General features: G+C 42.8%; 3 protein-coding genes across 3 annotated transcripts; 1 reads left to right on the forward strand and 2 right to left on the reverse strand.

Moving 5' to 3' along the window:
- The first annotated feature begins 7,027 nt into the window (after positions 1-7,027).
- On the forward strand, positions 7,028-11,073 carry LOC101780682 (catalase isozyme 1). Its single transcript, XM_004966458.4, has 8 exons — positions 7,028-7,212; positions 7,338-7,434; positions 8,393-8,670; positions 9,189-9,965; positions 10,100-10,189; positions 10,356-10,423; positions 10,526-10,619; positions 10,743-11,073. Exons 1-8 carry the CDS (start codon positions 7,033-7,035, stop codon positions 10,800-10,802), a joined length of 1,644 nt encoding a protein of 547 aa, XP_004966515.3. The 5' UTR covers positions 7,028-7,032; the 3' UTR covers positions 10,803-11,073.
- Positions 11,074-12,409: 1,336 nt separating this feature from the next.
- Positions 12,410-15,614, reverse strand: LOC101781085 (probable galacturonosyltransferase 3). The gene is made up of 8 exons (XM_004966459.4): positions 15,420-15,614; positions 15,220-15,284; positions 15,088-15,133; positions 14,844-14,990; positions 14,637-14,747; positions 14,194-14,528; positions 13,129-14,101; positions 12,410-12,979 (listed from the first exon to the last, which is right to left on the reverse strand). The coding sequence occupies exons 1-8, from the start codon at positions 15,546-15,548 to the stop codon at positions 12,701-12,703; spliced, it is 2,085 nt and encodes a 694-aa protein (XP_004966516.1). The 5' UTR covers positions 15,549-15,614; the 3' UTR covers positions 12,410-12,700.
- A 1,280-nt stretch (positions 15,615-16,894) lies between these two features.
- On the reverse strand, positions 16,895-20,643 carry LOC101781483 (probable serine/threonine-protein kinase PIX13). The gene is made up of 6 exons (XM_004966460.2): positions 20,372-20,643; positions 19,143-19,492; positions 18,398-18,533; positions 17,828-17,970; positions 17,612-17,735; positions 16,895-17,493 (listed from the first exon to the last, which is right to left on the reverse strand). Exons 1-6 carry the CDS (start codon positions 20,442-20,444, stop codon positions 17,072-17,074), a joined length of 1,248 nt encoding a protein of 415 aa, XP_004966517.1. The 5' UTR covers positions 20,445-20,643; the 3' UTR covers positions 16,895-17,071.
- Positions 20,644-22,355: the final 1,712 nt, after the last annotated feature.

Genomic DNA, 22,355 nt, shown 5'->3' on the forward strand with positions numbered 1-22,355 from the left:
AGAAGGACTTGCGCGTGCAACGGCAGACAGACAGTGGACTGCAGTGGCTGCTTCTTGGTGAAGGTGTACGGTGTGTGACTGAGCACGAGTGCAGAGAGGTGGTTTCTATATATAGGCTCTCCGTGGCCTGCACGGCCGTGTCAAGCGGTGGCTGCTTTCTCCCTAGCTTCCTCCTTTGGACGTATCCATTACTCTCCACACATCCTTTCTCTGTCTCTTGCTCACTAAACGCTGCTTCTGCAACTTTATTTAAGGGCGACCCCTCACGGTTGCCATGACAACTCACACTTGAATTCTGTCTGCATTTAGTTGGTTGACAAGCAAGGATATGTGGCCGGCGCGCGGAAGGCCAATTCACAGTCACACTTTGTACCTAGCGACTCTTTTCCACCGAATCGCCGGGTGTTTTTTCTTTGTTGTTGTTGGGATCAGCAATCATCGGCTGCAAAGATAAGTAAAAATGACAATCAATACTGAATGTGCTTAAGCTATGCTGTATGTACCTATTTGTTTTGGCTTTTCTAGGCATATAGCATTTGCTACATATCGAGATATAATATATATCTAGATGTATAATAAAAATTATGTATCTAGAAAAACTAAAACGAATAGTAATTTGGGACAGAGGGAGTAGTAGGTACCTGCAAGTCGATCTCTTGTTGCTTCCACGCGTACACCTCTAGCGTAGTACTCCCGGCCGGAGCTTGCTTACCCTCAAAGTCTGAAACAAAAAGGTCAGAGGAGAGAGAAACAACAAAATAAAAGATCAAGCTAAAAGCCAATATAAGCAGACGAAAGCTTCTAGTACGTGATGTTATGGAACCCAAAGCCTTGTTTCCCTAGGTCAAAGGCATATGTCAGCGTGGACTGCACATACAAAACTTAATTGCTAATAAGAGCAACCCAAAAAACAAAGAAAGATCAAGGGAAAAAAGAGCAGTAATGATGTTAATTGTAGTTAGTTAGACGACATGCACTGTTTAGTTGTAGTTAGGAGAGTACTTACCGTATATCTTGCTTTAACTGGCCACAGGCAATAAAAAGGTGTGATATCATGTAAGTACAACGTCAGGCTATCCCTAACATTTATAGGTTTTGTTGCTATACGTACAGTTTGACTCCGAGACAAGGCAAAGGTTTACTGATCCGTAGCATTTTATCACTTTGCTTCCACGGAAAAAATGAGAGAAAGTACTAAGCCCTAACTTGAGAGTTGAGAAGTAGTTAGTGAAGAGGAGCTAGGAAAAATCTTTGAATCAAAATGAGGGCATCAGCAAGTCATCCCCCAAACAGAGGTGGAAACAAAACCAAGAGGGGTTTCTGCTTAAATATCCCTTTAGAACCATATATATAAATCTCAACATACCCTTTAAAACAATTCAGGAGAAATCTGAACTGTTACATAAAACAAATCCAAATTGAAACATTGTCTGTATAGTAGGAACCCGGCAAATTTTGTTCATGATCAAATTTTTGGAATTGTACATTAGGAAAAAAGATCACAACCCTTGTACATAAATAAGTAGATTTTCTGATCCATGAGTAGCAACATGTGTCATAAATACACACCGATCTACTCAATAAATGTCTCCTCCTAGGAGCGGATTCTCTCTCTCCTGCTGTGGCTAGCAGAGACCAGCCTACAGATCGCTCATGGAGACACGGAATATTAATGTCTTGCACCATCAAGATTGAGAAGAATCAAGCTCAAAGCAGCATTCAAGAAAAACAAGGCGGGTCCTTCATTTTTTTTGAACATACCTTTCAGTTAAATATGTAGTATTAAGAGAGAAATTGCATAAAGTGTTTAGAGAAGTACATGGCGGTACTTCAGGTACGGTGTACAACAATGCTCCCAGGACAAAAATATCCTAATTTTAACGTAAAGCAAAGAGACATTGCCTCGAAGGTTGGTTTGCTTTTTCACTGAAAATACCCAATCAGCAACCGGGCAAGTAAAATACAAGCTAGAGGATGAGGAAGCCATAATGTTTGATTGGATAACACGCAAAATCACATGCATATATATGGAACCCGACAAAAACCTACTTTATTAGATGAGGTTGTGCGACTATCCAAGATACACACCAATAGCTACGTATGTCATGCATACTATCGGACAAAATCAGACTTATCAGACACATATGTCATATTTAGAGCTTTTCAAGCATGACGCCATGACGGCTAACACCATGCACACCAATAGCTGCGTACGCCATGCATACTATACGACAAAATCAAACTTCTCGAGCACAAATGTCATATTTAGAGCTTTCCGAGCATGACGCCATGACAGTTAACACCATGAAAAGGCAAATTATACACGCCAATAGCTATGTACACCGTGCATACTATCCGACAAAATTAGACTTATCGAGCACATAATATAAATATTGTATTTAGAGCGTTTCGAGCGAGCATGACAGTTGACACCATAAAAAAGCAAATTGAAACATCGCGTCTAGAGACTTTGAGAACGATGGTTAACATCATGATAAAACATACTAAAATCCATGACAGTGAATACAATAACAAAGCAATTGTTCGAGAACAACCCGATCACAAAATCGTTGGTCATTTAATTAGTCAAAAAATTACAGATAGTTGTTTTTCTGTTTTTTCCTAGGCTTTTATTTTGTCAGGGCTATACTTTGACAGACAGTTACTCCACTAATATTTTATTTATGCGGTGCAAAATTATAATGATAAATAAAATGGATATACTAGTGCCACGAGCCCACGATTGTAAAAATTTTGGGGGAACGGTCAATTACTTGGTATGCCAATTATAGGAGAGGAAGGGATTCATTTTTAGAAGGAAGCGTGGCCGTGGGGCCAGCTGCCAAGCAAGCATGGTCCGCGAGGGCTCCGTGGCCTAGCTGGTGAACCATCAGTTGAAGCGCCACTCTGTCGAAGCGCGGCGCTGGCAGACGGGGCACACGTGCTCCCCTGCCGGTGGAAGGTCGTCGATCTTCTTCGTACCGGGTGCCGCCGGCTTCTGCTTGCGCTTGCAGGGCCGCCGGGAGGCCGTCCACCTCGTGCGTCGACTTGGGGCGGTTTGGCTTATCGTCGCCACTGCCGCCGGCCGCTCATGCTAGCAACCTCTACGTCATTCTTTGTGTACTGTGGCTGGGGTACTTCTTTCTTTGCAAAGTTCTGCATTACTCCATAGCTTCTCTTGACGTTATTTTTCCCTAGCATCATATATATCTACGTGGCTGCTATTTCGACTCCAAGCTGTACGTGACAAGGCGATGACTCGGCAACACGACTATACATATATCACTTTGCTTCAAGACAGAACGAAAAACAAGTCCTACGTACAATCTTTTCCCATTTAAAATTATTAAGGGCTGCTGGGAAATACTCAAACTTTTACATAATAAAACAAAGTCCAAGTTGAAACATTGTAGAAAGGCTTTCATTTTGCCCCGCCACCCTGCTAGTGTATCAGTAGTCTGCAGTTGTTGATATAGCAAACTGCTAAACATTGGGTTCAGGTGTCGGTCATATATATCTTCATGCTTGGCAGATGTTATATGACCATCTGGACTGATCAGTGCTAAATTTCATAAAAAAAACATTCAAAAAAATAAATTTCATAAACTTTCTGCTAAGGTGGTATCCGGGTAGGTTCAATATTATTTATTTTTCACTGCCATGGCAAGATAACATAGAGGTGCTTTGCTTCTTGCTCAAAGATGTTTTCTTCCTCTAAAAACATCCGATCATCAACCAGGATCACGAAACCCTAATAGGAAATGCGCAAGTTCAATGGGATCGGCTGAATAACACATACACAATATACATGCATGCATACAAAATACGACAAAAACCTACTCTATTTATCTATTTCTTGTTTACAATTAGGTTGGACGGCGGACACCCAAGCTGCCCCACCAATAGCTCCGTACGCCGGGCATACTATCCGACAAAAGTAGGCTTTTATTGAGCAAATATGTCACTTTTAGAGCTTTCGAGCATGACGGTTAGCGCCACGACAAAGAAAATAAAAATGTCGCATTTCAAGATTTTGTCGATGGCAGTTAATGCCACGACAAGAAAATTAACTACCATCGACAGCAACCCGACAAAATCAATTGCTCGACAGCAACCCGACAAAATCACAGGAACATAAGAGTTCCTCGCGATTGGTCAAATAATAAGTAATACATGCATAAGGAACCCAACAAAAACCCACTTTATTAGTCTATTGCTTCTTTTTAGAGAGGTCGGGCAGACACTCAAAGCTGCCTACCAATAGCTCTGAAAGTCTTGTATACGATATGATGAAAGCGTACTTGCGCAGTATGACAATTAACTCCGTGAAAAAAGCAAATAGAAATGTCAAATTTAGAGATTTCATGTATATGAAAGGTCAATGCATGGTGTAACAAAAGCAAATTAAACTCAACGATAAGAAAATATATGTTGTGATTAATTGTTTCACGACAATCCGACCTAAAAATGTTACTTGTCTAGCCAATCCATTACCTTTATACAAATGACAATAACGCAGAGTTGCAAGACGCGACATACTATATTTCCTTTTTCCTTATATTGAAGGCCCTATGTATAAATGCCAAAGTAATAAGCCCTAGTACTAGCCACCATGAAGATTGGTAAGTCTTATGTTCACGAAACTCTGCATAAAATTTGCTCGAAAGTGATTTTCTGTTGATATAGATAGTTCATAGCAGTTATCTATGTGCAATTCAGCTTGTTTACCTAACAACATTAGAAACAGTAAACTGCATAAAAATCCCTCATCATTTAATTTGAAAGAACTGAAAAATTAATCCTCATATATAGTCATCCATGGCAATCAAAGAAGAATATTATTCTGTTTATGAATCCTTGTATAACAGCACAGCTGGAATTTATTACCACACTGAAGCAATGCCGTTTAATATAATCCTTGCGTTGTTGTTTGTCTTAATTAATTTGTTGCTTGGTCCAGTTTACACTTTACATCGATCTGGATGTAGCTCGGGACGATCACTAATTTTGCCTTCAGTTCCAAATTATAGGTCATCTTGGTTTTATTAGATTCATAAACTACCTAGATATATCCTATATTTAGATGCATAATAATATCTATGCATCTAGAAAATTTAAAACGAGCTATAATTTGGAAGGGAGGGTGTAGATCTGTTGCAGTAATGTGCACAAGTCTGAGCCTGACTGACAGTGTGTGTTTTGGAACTTGGAAGAATATTTTCAATCCACGCCTGGGCCTCTATTGGGCCTTCGCACGGTCGGTCGGGCTTAAACATCAGTAGCTAGCCTGGTTGCAAGTAAGTAGGCTGGGTAGTGGGAAAAGGGAAAAAAAAAAAGGTAGAAATGCTGGGCTGAAATTTTTGCATGCCCATTCCTCGCAGCTGTCTGCGCAAAATGTTTTTTTTTCCATCAGAAGAAATACCGTATGACTAGGGTACGCTAGAAATGATAACATACAAGTATCGGTATTTCTCTCTGTAAAAAATAAATAAAAAGGACGCCGTAGTGCCTACACGAGGACAGCACAATTGCTGGGCATTTTATACGGCGACGATACGATACGAGTCACGTACCGACCAGACAAAGGGGTGCGGCTCCAAATAGCTCCGGCTCCTTATGATATTTTATTGTTCACGTGCTGTTGCAATCTTGTTCACGCGAATTCATATTTCTCTCTTTTCTCCCTTCCTCTCATAGAGTCGGTGGAATCAGTTTTTGTGGCTCCTCCAGTACCAGTTCCTTTGACGCTACAGTAGCTTGTCTTGTCAGTGGAGGAGGGGAGCCGGTAAGAACTCCACCGACCTAGCCTAAAGTTGATCCATCTAACCTAATCTGGGAGTGCGAACCCGGCCATACAGTGACGCAGATCGTTGTCACAGAGCTAGCAGCTGATCATCAATCCACGGTTCATCAAAAAGGGAAAAAAAAAGAAAAGAGAAAAGAAGGAGATGGCTAGCTGCTGATCCAGAACCGAAAGTCCAAAGAGAGGACGCAATGTCCCATACGGCCATACGCCCATACGCCCATACCATACTCCCACGTCACCATCATTTCCTCCGACATACCACGTCGTATGAAAGCAAGGGAGATGCCGCCTCGGTCGCGTCACCACACCACATCTAGAAGATGCCTCCATCGCATGTACTCTTATCTGCTACTCACTCGATCGATCATTTAAGAATTATTAGTTGTGGATAAATTAAAATTGTTTACAAGACATGCATCTGCATATGTACTCCTGGTTCTCTTCAATTCAACCGTAACAACTCTACTATCCATAATCCATCCATCCTTTTCCTTTCAAAAGCAGGAGAAAATTTGAGGGAGGAGGAAGAAAGAAACTCAGCTTAAAAAAACAATCTTTTTATTATTAAAATTTAGAGAGTGCTAAAGTTTAGACCGTTTAAAGTTTAGCACTCCCATTCATTACCATTCCCATTTGGAGATATGACTAGTGGATAGAGGTAAAACTCATGAAATGTCACTTTGACCCCTTCATCTCCTCACCTCCCCTTTCTCTCCTTTTGATCTTTTCACAAGCCATTAGCACTCATTAGCATCTCTCCACCAGCTAATGCTTTTTTCCATTTTTGGGGTGGGCTAAAGTTTAGTCCTCCCGTTTAAATGGGTTAATGCATAAAGATGCTAAACTTTAGCACTTTTATTTATTAGCACTTGATCCAAAGAGACCCAAAAGAAAAAAAATCCAGCAGGAAGATGGAGGAGCAAACAAAATTAAGGGTAAGTTTGGTAGGGTTTCAACTCCTTAAAAAAGCCGGAGTTAGAGGAGCTACTTTTTTCTCCAACTTTTTCAAAAAAACAGCTCCGGCTCCTCCAATACTCTATGGATGGAGCCGTTTATTTTGTAGAGCTACAGTTTGAGCCGCATAAGAAACCAGAGCTGGAGTCCTGTCTGCCCCTAAATATCAAAAATGCTCGTGGTAAGCACGTACACAACCACACGTAACAGCCACCTCTGTCCCTGCAGGTGGACCCTCTCGCCGACCGGAAATAGTAAACAAGTCCACGTGGATGGGGAGGCGAATCGAGAGCGAGCAGAGCACGAAACCCTCCCTCGTCCCTTATTTCTTCTTCCTCCTGCCACTCCTCGTCCTTATCGCCAACCACCATTGCTCCTTTCCCCCAAGCAACACAACTCCAGGGCCCAATCCCCGCCGCGATCCCGGTCGCCCAGCCATGGATCCGTACAGGGTGAGTCCTGCCTTTCATCCAGCCTCCGCCCTCCCTCCTAGATCCTCAATTTCGCGCCTTTGTTGCCCCCTCCATGCGCGCACTCATCTCACTGACCGGATTTTCCCCGTCTTTGGTTCTTGCAGCACCGCCCCTCCAGTGGGAACAACTCCAGCTTCTGGACCACCAACTCCGGCGCCCCCGTCTGGAACAACAACTCCGCCCTCACCGTCGGCCAGCGAGGTCGGGACCTGTCGCTTCTGCCTTTCCTTTCCTTCTCTCTGTTTTTGTTCCCCTCCTTATATGAACCTGCAGTTGGCATATGTACCTCATGTGGGTGAGCTTAATTACACGGATACGTGGTTGTTCTGCGATGATCTGGGGCAGCCCTGGGGAATCAGAGGCTTTTTGGTTGTTTCTCCTTCTCATCTCATGACCTGTGGGCTGTGGAAAATGAACTCTTTAACACTAAACGCCACCGATTGTGCCTTGCTAGTTGCTATGATCATCCAAAGTTTGCACCTTGATGCTAATTTTGCTGTTCCATATTGAGTTTTGGTTCGCCTGCTTTATTATATTATAGAAATTAAAAGAAAAGGCACTCAATTGAGTTATGATTACTGCCCTGCTATTCTGTTAAGGTCGCATTCCTTGATCAACTCTAAGGCGAAAAACCTTATATTTCAGTCTTTTGTGTGGATATTTTCGTCAGTCACTGTAACACCATTAAGTTGCTTAAGGGAAAGAAAGTGCCTTTTTCAATTCGATAGTCCATCATTCAGTCATACTGATAAAATCTAAGTTGATGAGCAGTTCCATGATAGTAAAGTCAGGGGAGTAGTCATCATAGCTGATTGTTACTGGTATGGTTCATTTCCTTTTGACGATTACCTGGGTAGGGCTGAATTACTACCAGAGAAGAAACTTACTTGACCCTTGTTCTCCTATGGTCAACACGGTCATGGCCAGACGTTGAAAGTGATTGGAACTCAACTTTGCTTCTTCTGAATGTCATTGTCATAAAAGAAGTACCACAACAATCATAGCATGCATATGTGTGTGCTTATCATAAACAATATGTTCCTATCAGTGAAACCAGAAAAAAAAACAATAAATTCTTTTTGGTTAGGATTTTTTTGGTCTACTTGCAGCACTTGTGTTTTGGCTTTATTACCTACCGCGATGTATTCTTCTTTGGCAGGACCCATCCTCCTTGAGGACTATCATCTGATTGAAAAGCTTGCTCAGTTCGACAGGGAACGTATCCCTGAACGTGTTGTTCATGCTCGAGGAGCCAGTGCCAAGGGTTTCTTTGAAGTAACTCACGATGTATCTCACCTTACATGTGCTGATTTTCTCCGGGCTCCTGGGGTTCAGACCCCTGTTATTGTTCGGTTCTCCACCGTTGTGCATGAGCGTGGAAGCCCTGAGACCTTGAGGGATCCACGTGGTTTTGCTGTCAAGTTCTACACCAGAGAGGTACTGATGATAAATCTTAACTTTCATCCTAAAAAGATGTATACATCTTAACTGTTCTGTTTGTTGTTTTACCTTGAGCATGACCGTTATTTTAAAATTAAAACTATTGCAAGTTATGTGGAACATCTTGGCAATATTTTTCTGTCAACATATGCACTTATCAAAGACTGTAATATCAATTTTTTTTCCTATTGTGATTATTGCACTGGAGTTACAACAACTTGAATTGTGCTTAATCCCTGTAAATATCCTTTGCATGAGCTGCTATACAGATGAAATAATATCTTAGATCCGACCATTTTTTCTGTTTGAAGGTTTGATTACCACTACCCCCCTTCCCACTTGTAGGCCTATGCAATTGAATGTTTACCTTGTCATGAGGGGATTCTTTTATGGGGACACGCTGCTGACCTATTCTTATGCTGTTCGTTAACTTTCTCCTAGTTTCTGACACCTTATATTGACCTTTTTATATCCAAGGGATAGTACTTAATAGCTTTCACCATGCTTTTTTTCAGGGTAACTTTGACCTTGTGGGTAACAACATGCCTGTGTTTTTCATCCGAGATGGGATGAAATTCCCTGACATGGTTCATGCTTTCAAGCCAAACCCAAAGACCAATTTGCAGGAGAACTGGAGAATAGTAGACTTCTTCTCACACCACCCAGAGAGCATGCACATGTTCACCTTCCTCTTCGATGATGTTGGCATCCCACTCAACTACAGGCACATGGAGGGTTTTGGTGTGAACACCTACACCTTGATCAGCAGGGACGGAAAGCCTCACCTTGTCAAATTCCATTGGAAGCCTACTTGTGGTGTGAAATGCTTGTTGGATGATGAAGCTGTTACTGTTGGAGGCACCTGCCACAGCCATGCCACAAAGGATCTGTATGATTCTATTGCCGCTGGGAATTTCCCGGAATGGAAGCTTTACATTCAAACCATTGATGCTGACCATGAGGATAAATTTGATTTTGACCCACTCGATGTCACCAAGACCTGGCCAGAGGATATCATCCCACTGCAGCCTGTTGGACGGATGGTCCTGAACAAGAACATTGACAACTTCTTTGCAGAAAACGAACAAATTGCTTTCTGCCCAGCAATCATCGTCCCTGGAATCCACTATTCTGATGATAAGCTGCTCCAGACGAGAATTTTCTCCTATGCTGACACCCAGAGGCACCGCCTTGGTCCAAACTACCTGATGCTTCCTGTGAATGCACCAAAATGTGCTCACCACAATAACCACCATGATGGCTTCATGAACTTCATGCACAGGGATGAGGAGGTACTATGTTTTCTTTGGCGTTTTTGCCTCCTTTAGAAGGCCAGTCTGCCGGGTCCATTATGCAGTTTTGTAACTATTGACATAAATAAAATGAAATATCCATTGCACTTATCTATTTTCCTTCCTTTTTTCAGGTGAATTACTTCCCGTCGAGGTTTGATCCTGCCCGTCATGCTGAGAAGGTCCCTATCCCTCCCCGTGTTCTGACAGGATGCCGTGAGAAGGTGAGTATACTTGGAAGTTACAAGTGTACCATTATGTTCCATACGCTGTGGTGGCTACATTGTGCTTAGCAATAGCTTTGTTCTACAGTATAATGGTGAGTTTGAATAAACCATTGGAAAACTTATTGTTGAGCTATAACATCTAATCTTTACTGTTGATCTGCAGTGCATTATCCATAAGGAGAACAACTTCAAGCAGGCTGGTGAGAGATACCGGTCCTTCGACCCTGCCAGGTTTGCCCTCACACCTGAGTTAGTTTGGTTTAGTAGAGGCATAGGAAGGGTTTAAGCTGTTGTTTGGCTAATTAAAGCGTTTTGATGTGGAAACACACACAGGCAAGACCGGTTCATCCAGCGGGTGGTTGACGCGCTCTCAGATCCTCGTGTTACCCATGAGCATCGTAGCATTTGGATCTCCTACTGGTCTCAGGTATTCATTCATTTTTGTTGGTTTTTGGTGAAATGCTTGCCATTTGGGCCATGTACAACTGCGGATATCCTTATGCTTTGATCTTGGTACTGAAACCGAGCACGTTTTACCTATGTGTTGCAGTGCGACGCATCCCTTGGTCAGAAGCTGGCGTCTAGGCTTAACCTGAAGCCGAACATGTAGTTTGGCAAGGGCGAAGCAAGCACAAAAAGCGCAGCAAACCGGAGGTGGATGCAACATGAAGTGTGTGATGCTGGGAATGGTTGTAACATTGAATAAAGAGTAATGGATGTGATAGTAGTACGTGTCCTGGGATGCGAACCAGTGGTGGGTTATCCTATCCTGTAACTTTGCCCTGCTTCATCTTTGCAAGAAAGACATACACAGAGTACAAGTACAATAAAGAGGAATGTGTTGGATTATAATAACAGTGTGGTGCTCTGGTTGTTTGTTCTCTGTTGTTGCGTTGCAGGATGCTCGGCATCCAAGAGGTAAGAAATACAGCAATGAATTTACCATTGGTATATTTGAGTTTGCATTAGTAATTGATCCCTGCCTGGAGGCTCTTGGGATTCGGTAGGAGTTGGACATGTTGGTTAGTTCTTGTGTGCTCAGGTTGGCGAGAGAGAGAAGCAGCTGGTTGGTCCTGTTGAGAGTGGAGTGAAGTGCAGCAGGTTCCAGAGTTGTTACTGCTGATCAGGTTTGTAGAGGAAGTGGTCCAGCACGAGGAGGTTGAGCAGCTCGGACGACGGCGTTCCGGAGCTCGCCCAACTAGGCTGCGGAACCCTCTGAATCTCGAGCACCGCCGGAAGGGAGCCATCGCCATGCGAGGAGGCGGGGGTTTTACGCCGATTTGGTTCTTAACAATGGCGGGCTATGGCTACCACCGCTAGCACCGACAGCAGCAGCATTCCTGCAGCTGGGATGGGAGCTGACCTATGTTCTGATGGATTATATGGTCAAGTTCGTAACGGCCAAGGCTAAACTGATCGCTATCGTGCTGAATTCTGCGCTTGGTGTCAGTCAGTCAGTGTGCTTGTAATTCAGTCCTGCCACGAACCGAGTTCCTGAGATGAACGTGCATTGCAGCTGCCATTTCCAATGGACTCCTTGTACGCAGGCCCCTATCCGCAAGGCGATCATGCCGTATTGCCGTGATGACAATCCTTTATCTGAACTTCTTTTGACAGGAGAATTTATCTGAACTGATGGAGTGTGCATTTGAGATGATAGGCGCGCCATGGCCATCAGAGCTCAGACCGACAACTGCGGTTACATGTAGCAAAGAAAGTGCTCCAAAAAGAGATCCTGTTGCTCCACAATTTTCTCACTATCTTTCTTTCCATTGTAACCAGAGCTATTACTGAATCGCCAACAAAGCATTTTCAAATTTAGAAGGACACCTTGCTACAATAAGCGGCCTGGAACATACCCTGACCAAACTATTCCTAGGTAATTGGCAGCCAGGTTGACGTCCTTGCATTTTCAGGTTCACAAACTTCCCCGCCCCTGGAGACAATTCATCGGAAACATTTGGCTTGGTACACTCTTCAGGAACTGTTAGTAATGCCTTTTTGTTCATTAGTAATGTCATTTTTGGTGCCACCTACAGTATAAGTGAGACTAACAGCATCTGTTCACTGTTAGTCTATTTCGCTCAACTCATTCATAGGCATAACAATGACCTTCTGTTCTATGCTTTTTGGCACAGTTCTGAGATCAAAAGCTTTCCTATACATCCATTTTTTACAACATTCATAAACATCCATTATAACTACACAGTGTTCATATAACAGGACGTAAGAGTTGAACCTCTTCATTGATGTGAAGGTTTATTCCTTTTGCAATTCATACAAGGTACTGGCGTAATTCTAAAGTGAACAAAAGAATAGTTAGTTTGTTGCAGAGTATAAATCACCTTGTTCATCAGTTGATACAAGAATAGTTACTTTACTATGCAGAAGAATGACAAGATTATGAAGGCTGAACTAGGTTAGACACACCACTACTCTGTCCAACGCTCTCCTAATGAATAACTTATGCTCCAAAAAGAAAAACAAAACTGGACGAAGATCTACATGTCATTGTTTACTTGCATAGCAATGCTGAACATGTGAGTTGTCAAGATCTACATACTTGGACCAGTATGACTTGTACTTGGAAATGGCAAGGTCAAGCCAGGGCTTGTAATTCCCGTTGTAATGAACTACCGCAGCATTCTCGATCTCAGAAATGTCAACAGCTGGATCATATCCCAGGCCCAAGACATGCCAAGTACGATTCAATGGGTATGTCAGGTTGTAGAAAGTAATTAGTCCCGGAGGCAATGTACCCAGCTTCCACAGCTTGCGATCCTCATTCTGCAAAATGTCTTATATTAGTAAGTAAAACAAAAAAAATAATTACAAGTTATTTATGTAGCATAGTTGTCATAGACAGAATATACATGATGGGAACATGCGATTCAAAAAAATACAATCAACAGCAAATTACTTGTTCCAATACTTACCAAATCTTGCCAATAATGGTATATTACAGTGATATTTCGCTTCCTCCACTCTTTCAGGTCAAACATGTTCATTCCAAACGCCCACCCACAAGCACGTGGATCGAAGTTCTCTGATATCTTTGGGTGTGAGAAGTTGAGATAAGTGTCAAAGCGATGAAAACTCTCTTTACAGGTTTCAACAGCACCATTTACCATCCCTTGAAGATCAACATCCCATAGGGGCGTCAAATCCTTCTGTACAACAATATCATCATCGAGAAACAGTATCTTGTCAAGCTTCGGGTGTATTTCCGGCATGTAGAACCTTAAATGGTTGAGCATAGACAAATATTTGGGGTTCCTGTACTTTAGATTCTCGTTTCCATCAGAAAGTGATGATAGGTCATGTGCTTTGAAGTAATATTCTTTGAGGCGAGCTGACTCAAGTTGCCGCAGAACAGAACAGTACGACGAATTGAGCCACTTGAAATTGTCTATGTTCTCCACATGAACAGTAGCCAGCTGGGGAGGATGAGTAATGAACCACATCTTCATGGCTGCAAAATTAAGTTTGTCGGTGACAATGTGGAACACATGCTTCTCTGGTTTATTGGCATTTGTCACAGTTGATCTGACAACTACTGAGGCTGCAAGCACATTATCAGAAAATATAGCATAGTGATAGAGTGACCTATCCTCAAGCTTTGCTATATTTTCTTCCTCCTTCAAAGCAGCATCATGAAACTGCTCCTTGGTCACACCATCACGAAAATAGTAATCGGTTGTCAGCTGCATATGCAGGCAGTGCAAGGGCATGGGGACAGTCTTTGCAGCATGCTGAACCAGGAATGAATTTTGTTTCTTCACTGCATCGATATTTAGTTCCGTAGACTGCAGCATAACACGCAGTTTTCTTGATACTTCACTCGAGCTGTACAGAACATCTCTAGCCGAAGACAGCACATGCCCCATTGCTTTTGCTCTCTCTAAAGCACTGCAGAAATGAGGGCTGATAAGAAACTTATCCTTTAACACCGAAGCATAAAATAGCCAAATCGATTAATCTTCAGAAGTGAAACGAAATACCTCGAATCGAGTTCGCTATCAATAAGTGCATCCCCGATAGCTGTTTGGCTTTGTTTTGTGCACTTCATGAGCAAAGCATACATGTCTGGTTCCTTCTCAGTGAGTGCAATAGTGGCATATAACTTGGCCATTATTATCTGATCCTTCATGAGCCTTAGGGTTGAATCTGTATTAATAAGGCGGAACTCCTGCCTCCATATGTTGTAACTGCCCCTAACTTTATTATCAAAGTTCCTTGAGCTGTTTATCGCTGCATTTCGCATCTCAAGTTCAACCTTCTTATCCATCTGAAGCAACTCCTGGACCCTCTGCACCTTTCTTCTACGCCGAAATACCTGAAGAAGCAATAGCAGCACACCAAATCCACTCAGATGGTCAGAATTAACACACCAGAGAGTAAACCAAACAAATACTCTCACAACATATAGGCAAATGAAATTGACCTGCCGCTTTAATTTGATCGGATCAACGCTTTTAGTTGCCAGAGTTTCTGCACTTGAAAGATTGGTGGCTTCTGATCCATTGGCTAGTAGAAGATTCTCAGAAGCCTTTTGCTGGTGCAACAGCAGAAAAAACACACATGAGAGATGCAATAATGAACAACCTACCAACCTGCCCACACAAACAACACACTGTTGTTCAGCACGTACGGTTCTGGCTACCGGCTGGCTATCTCTGCCCAACCAAGGGTTCTCCCAGATAGAGGAGGACGCAAACTCTCTTGCGGTGACTTTGAACAGCTTGATCCTGCCGTGCTGGTCGGTGTAGGCAATCGTCTTGTCAGCACTATCAACATCCTGCCAGCCATTCACAATGCACGCTCAGTAACCTGGCAAGACAAGCAATACAGCGCAGTTGAGAGTATCCTGGGCATCCAAATTCAGATAAAATTACCTGTGAATTGGCACACCCACGGCAGTTCTTGGGACGCTCGCGCTCGCTGGCAATCCAAAATCGCAAGACAACACCAAAGTTAGAACCTTTAGTCGCATATAGGAGTAAAGGGGCGCTGGCGATGGTTCTTACCCCTGGTGACCGGAGAAGAGCCACTGGGACACCGCCGATCTGGCGGAGGGCACATGGATCACGACCTACAGGGTAGAAGCGTCAGGGACAGTAAGAAAGGAAGAAGCCCTAATTCTGGGGGTCCACGGCGATGAACCTAACATTTCGGCGTTGCAGTGAACAGTAAGGGGCGAGTGGCAATGGCACGGGAACCGACCAACCTGGAAGGAGATGAAGCAGAGGAAGACGAAGAGGAGGGCGAGGAGGCCCGGGCGCCGCCGCAGGGAGAAGGGGGTTCTGGGATACGCTGCCGCAGCCGCCGAGGAGGCGGCGGCGGCGGATGACGCCATGGACGGGGAGTGGAGTGATGGCCTGATGGGGATGTGAATTTTGTTTTCCTCTTTTTTTTTACCCTTATTAAGGAAGGTGGATTTTGGGGGACGAGAGCTGGGTGCAGGTAGCAGGAGGAATGCCGAATCGTTTCGTTTTCTTTTATTTTCTTGCCACAGTGGGAATGAAAGGCACATTTGTCGGGGCTACTGTTTTCTGGCCTAAAAATTGCCACATTTTCACTTATGCCAAACCAGTGATGATGAGTAACTAACTGCACATCTCTATATTTTTTCAGACCTCTGTACTCCAATGGCTGGGGAGGGTGTGGGACAGGAGAAGCGTGGTCACCTCAAGAAGAATGACTAGCAGAGCAAGAAGATAATCCGAGGTAGAAGATGAAGGATTGTATGTTTGGATCGGCAATAGATAGTTCTTGTGTTATCGACTGAAAACCACATGATATTGATATCAACTCCTTATCTTTCTTTCTTCCAAGTGTTTGTGCACTCAGAGCCAACACTTGGAAGTTTGAAGTTGCACAAAAACTAGTGCTTGGAAGTCTGTACACTCAGATTATTGATCCTAGAGAGAAATAACATGATCTTTCTTGCAACTCATGTATTCTGGTGCAGGCATGGTCAGATGCTAGTAATTTGCAAGGATCAAAAAGTGAGACAATGGTCAAGTACTCACTCACTCGGGGCATGCCTAACGTTGTTAGTTAAACACGGGATCAAGATACATAATCCACATGCGTAGCCAATGAGCTTGCTTAGCAGAGATGGACTTGATAAGCACCCCCTTTTGCCGACTGATGACATGCGCAGGTAGGCTTAGTTCCAACCAAGTTACAGCTTTTGACCATCCAGTGGGGAATGCAGAATTGGAGGCCTAAACCGGGGCATCAAATCCTTAAGTGCCTCGAAATCATTTATAAATCCCCCATTACCACCAAAAGTTATTGCTTGTTAGTCTCTAAAGCATTCTAGACTGTCTTTGTTAGTGGACATCCCACTAGAAACGTCGAAAAGGAATGCAAAAGAGAGCCACATTGCTTTGGACTATCACATTGTTAGTTTATTAAACTATCTACAGCCAGGAGTAGTAATCTGTAAGAGCGAGCAAGAATCCAACATCACTTTCGGTCTCAACATTTTCAGCAGCTAGATTTTTTTTCCCTAATAACAAGATTCCTAAAATCTTTCTGGTGATGATTTGAGTGTTTGCTTTTCTTCACATTTGACCATAGAAATTCAGCACTTGTACAGAACCATGACTGACAACGAAAAAAGGATGTGAATGATGGTGACTGGATGCTATTGTAAGTGCAATCTGATGCGATTCAACTCAGACAAGACTTTCAGTGGGAAAATGGTTGAATTTATGCATATGCCAGCTGCCAAGTCATCGAACGTGCGTATTCTCTGTACCTAAACTATTACATTGATCATCATGATCGGCACAAACTTCGTCATGACAACAAAAAATGCAGTCTACCTTTACAACAATCTCCACATCAGAATCAGTTCATCCTATGTGTCTACCTGCCCCTGGAGTTGTTCCTAGAGCTGCCGCTGTCACTCCTGGGTGAGTACCCCTGGCCGCGACGCGTGAGCGAGGAGCCACTGTGCCTGGGCTCCCTCCTCACCCTGCTCTTCATCGACTCGATCTGCTCCAGCACCTCCACAACTTCTTTCATGGATGGCCGGCTCTTCGGGTCACCGTTCAGGCACTTGAGGGTCAGCTGGGCAGCGAGGAGGGCTCCTTTGGAACTGTACTGTCCCTCCAGCCCGCTGTCCATCACTTGGCTGAGCTTCCTCCGGTCAGCCAGCAATGGCTTTGCCCAGTTCACCAGGTTCACCTTCTCGTTCTGTCGGCTTGGGTCCAGTGCCCTTAGACCAGAGATCATCTCCAGCAGTACAACACCAAAGCCATACACGTCACTCTTCACATACAGATGGCCTAATTCATGAAAGATGCAAATCAGTTAACAGTTAGCTAGCACTGTGAAAAGATAAGGGATAAAATGGTAGACATATACTGTATATGATAGACACAGAAACCCTGACAACAGACATACCGGTAGAAACATATTCTGGAGCTGCATACCCATAGGTTCCCATGACTCTTGTTGTCACATGAGACTCCTCGCCATCTGGACCGTGTTTGGCCAACCCGAAATCTGAAAGCTTTGCGTTGAAGTGCTGAACATGGCATTGTTGGAGTAGGCTGGTTAGAGCATTGTTCAGGTAACAACAGCTGGTTAGTAGTAGCTCTGGAAATTAAGAGTATTTACCGAATCTAGTAAGATGTTTGAAGCCTTGAAGTCCCTGTAGATGATTTGCCTTTCTGATGAATGAAGAAAAGCAAGGCCACGAGCTGCACCGATGAGAATCTTCAGCCTGAGGCTCCAAGGCAGAGGCTCGTAAACCGCCCCTCCTGGCAATGGTGGATATTCAGTACTAGTAAATAGGATGTTTCATCCAAAAAAAAAAAAAGGAATCCCTGGATGGCCCGAAATAGTAGAAGGTAAAATACAAGTGGCGCCAACTTTTCATCTTGAATTTCCAAGTTGACTCGACAAGAATGATTGAAGGCTGAAGCAACAAGATATCGTACAGGTCTGGACAATTTGCTTGACGCTGACATCCTCCAAAATGCTAGTTAGTTGTGCAGCACTATGGACTATGGTGCTTGATATATGATATTTTATGAAATATGATTCATAGATGCAGATAAAGCACCAACATTTGCATAGTGCGCTACTGCACACGAAGTTGGCATAAAGAGTGTGGAACAGAGTGACATAAAGAGAATTATTTATTGATCGTACTATAATTATGAAAAGATCTGCTAAAATACTCACTTCGAAACAGGTGGTTCTCCAAGCTCCCCTTTGCCATGAACTCGTACACGAGTAGTAGCTCGTTGTCGTCCATGCAGTAGCCCAAGAGTTTAACGAGATTGGGATGTGAAATCCTCCCAAGGAAATTGACTTCAGACTGCAATGGAAACAAGCAATAATTATTTTTGACAGACGAGCTAGAAGTACATTTCAGATAGTAGGAAGCCATGACCTAAATCAGAAATTCTTCTGTCGATAAGACTATAAGCAGAAACAAAAGAGGAATAAAAAGTACAAAATAATTAGTGAGAGTACAGGAGCATGCACTAAGGCCTAGCAACTAGAGCATTCTGATAAGTATAAAAAAAATAGAGCATTCTAATTGTAAGTAGAAGAGGGGAAAATACCGGGGTCCTTTATACAAAGAAAAATAATCAGAGTAACAGGAATACTTCAGGTTCATTCTCCAAAAAAAGCAGACAATTGTATGAGTTAACAACGCACAGAGAAAGAAAATCAGTGAAAGATAGAAACAAATTGAAAAGGCAAGCAAGCTGCAGTTTTTCCTCAAACATTAAAATGACATGAGCTATCCACTGATTTTTCTTTTGATGATTTTTAAATAACTACTGAACTATTTTTGTAAGCATTCACTGAATCATTTCCCTGATAACCCAACCCAAAACTACCTCAGAGTTGCATTTATTTTTTTCTAAAGCATGCAATTAATAATGTAACAAAGCCAGCAACTTGACGACTGCAGTACCTGCCATTGCTCCATTCCCTGCACGCTCTCAGGATTGAGCTTCTTGACAGCAACCACCATGCCAATGCTACTCCTGGACGGGTTCAAGGTCTTCTCATCGACCCAGCCCTTGTAAACCTTTCCGAATCCGCCCTCCCCAAGCACTGTCTCAGGCCTGAAGCTCCTGGTGGCACTCTTGAGTTCGGCGAAGGTGTATATTTTGAGATCTGGAGACTCAAGAATCTGGCCATCTGGATAATCATCATCGACGCTAACACCACTAATTGTGGATGGCATGAAGGTGCTGGTACTCAGTGTTGACAGCTTCCCAGTGGTGGCAGAGCTACTAGTCCTCCTCGATGCAGACATTCCTGCACTTGCGATAGACTATGTGAGGTCTTGCGTTAATAAATGGATAGAAAACGAGAAGTTTCAAGTGCGTGCAAATTTACCATGTATAGCACTAAAATGATTTAGATGTAAGACGCTGTGTTTGCTTACTGGGATTAAGATACCAGGTTATAAGGCGAATTTTACCATTCGGGTAAAAAGAAGTAATATTCTCCCGGTTTGTACTAACAACATATACATGGTGCAAGGGTTCTCTATGGCCCGGACAAACATTTTGTAAGGGGGGAAAAAGAAGAAGTGGTGCTTTATTCTACAGAAGAAAAGTCAGCACAATTGGCAGAAACCAACAAATTTAGTTGCAAGAGCAAGAATTTAGTTGATGCATCAAATCGGCCAAATATATTGAGAAAGTGCGCTGTAGGCTTGAGTAGCATGATTATTCGTAGGAGGTTTGTTACAATATAGAACAGAAATTTGTGAATAAAAGAAGACAACTTTATGTCATAATACGCAATCAGGCAAGTAAAGGCATGCAAAGTTTCAGTTTTGAAAGCATAATGAATCAAATAGGTGGGCAGCTCTGCGCACAGGAAATTCTTATCCACATGATGGAATTAGCAACACACTGGTAAGGGGCGAGTAAAAAAGATACGCTTTGTTGCAGCATCAGCGAGTGGTCATGATCATTCTGAATCCAGAACTGAAGTTAAAAGCGAGAATAACTGAATTTACCAAACAATTGAACAATTCACCGATTGCATTTCAAGGGGAGAGGAAGTGGCCTCATCAGGAGGCCAAAGATTGAAGGAGAGAGAGAGAGAGAGAGAGAGAGAGAGAGAGAGAGAGAGAGAGAGAGAGAGAAATGGCGCGCGCTCGGCTTGTTGGTGGTTGTCACTTACCAGGAGCAGCGGACGGCGACGACCTGGTGCCGCGCTGGACGAAGGAATTGATGGCGCTGGCGCAGTTCCCCATGGATACTGCAGGCAGGGCGCCCTCGCTCCCCTTCCGCCGACGGATTCTTCCTCTGCTGTGGTTGTTGCAGATGGCCGATGAAGAAGATGGATAAGGGCCTGGGCTCGGCCTCTAGTGGTGGTTGCAGAACCAAGGGAGGTTTGCAACTGCAGCAGAGGCAAGAAGGGAGGGAGGGAGGGAACCGACTGCAACTGCAACCGCGGTGGAAGGGGCGAGGAAGTTATTACGTCGACTGCGAGTCTCGCTCACTGCAAACCACTGAAAAGAAAAAAGAAAAAAGAAAAATCCATGCATTTTTTTTCTTTGTGTTCTGCCAAACACAAGACAAGCAAAAGCGCACGCACGCTTTAAATAAACTTGACCAGTGATGAGTCCACGGTTGTCTAGTCGACGTGTACATATGTCAGTGCTGCTGCTGCTTCTTCTTCTTGAGTACACACACTAGCGCGTAGCAGTAGGTTGTTGAATTGCATGAGAACGAAAAAGGTGATTGGCAATAGCTTGTGGCAAAAGTGGTTGCAACGCATGCCAAGCTCTCACCATGGATCAAACCCTAGATTTAATATCTAATGCCTCGTTAATGTGGATAGTATAGTTTAATAATAGATGATAGGCGCCATTCGTCATTCTCAAAATTTGTGGGTCTATTCTCCTGTAGGCTTATATAGGGATAGGATGTAAGATGTACAAAGAGTGCTCGTTTAGCTTTCAAATTTTGTCCTACAAAGAATGTTCATTTAGCTTCCAGTGAGACTCATCTTATTAAAGCAGCACAAACCAATAAAAAAAGTCTATTAAGAAGTGCACAGAGCTAATGATCAATGGATACTTTTTCTCTGGTTCCCATGCACGCCTATTTATTCAGAATCCATAAAACTAAACAGATTGCACATATTTCAACCACAACTAATATGAGTAATTAGAGGTAGCATGGTCACTTGTCACAACTACTAGTGTGTCCAAAATTTTCTAAACAAACACTCATTTTGGGATGGAGGGAGTACGTCTACTTGTAGATGTGGATATGCGTGGATATGCATGCACGTTTTAGTGTGCACGTCTATCTCGAAAAAAAAATTAAGTTATGTATCCATATCTTAGAAATGGTTTTTCGTTCTTCTTTTGGTAAAGGCATGTGAGATTATTGAAGTATGAGGGCCACTATATACTCTCTGCTTCTCAAAATGTAAGACAAAAATTTGTTCGGTTTCTAACATCAACTTTGACTAATTGATATCTTATACTCCCTCCGTTCCAAATTATAGGTCGTTTTGGCTTTTTTAGTTCATAGATATTATTATTCATCTAGACATATGAACTTAAAAAGTTAAAAAGATCTACAATTTGGAACAGAAATACTCCCTCCGTTCCAAATTATAGGTCGTTTTGGCTTTTTTAGTTTATAGATATTATTATTCATCTAGACATATGAACTTAAAAAGTTAAAAAGATCTACAATTTGGAACGGAGGAAGTATGTTACTATATTCGGACCATGAAACCATTTCAAATATGAAGCCAGCGTATGAAATTTGTATGGTATAATCTACAAATTCAAAGATTAAGATCCTGTTTGGATCCAGAAGCTAAATTATAGTCAGTGAAAAATTAGCCCTTGGTGATTCAAACAGGGGGCCTAAAGGTGGGCTAAAAATTAGCCAAACCACAAACTAAACTTTAGTTTATTAACCCTCCAAACCCAGCTATTGGGGGTTAATTTTAGACATGAATGGTAAAAGACCAAAATATCCTCCCACCAAAAACATTATCCTTTCTTCTCCCGAACCCTAGGAGTAGAATTGTATTTTATCAATAAATGGGCTAAAAATTAGTTCGGGCTTAATTTAAGCTCGCTAAAGTTTAGATGTCTAAACTTTAGTTGCAGTCCATCCAAATAGGTTTGAGTAAGCTT

This window comes from Setaria italica, chromosome IV (genome assembly GCF_000263155.2).
Source record: "Setaria italica strain Yugu1 chromosome IV, Setaria_italica_v2.0, whole genome shotgun sequence".
NCBI classification, from domain to species: domain Eukaryota; kingdom Viridiplantae; phylum Streptophyta; class Magnoliopsida; order Poales; family Poaceae; genus Setaria; species Setaria italica.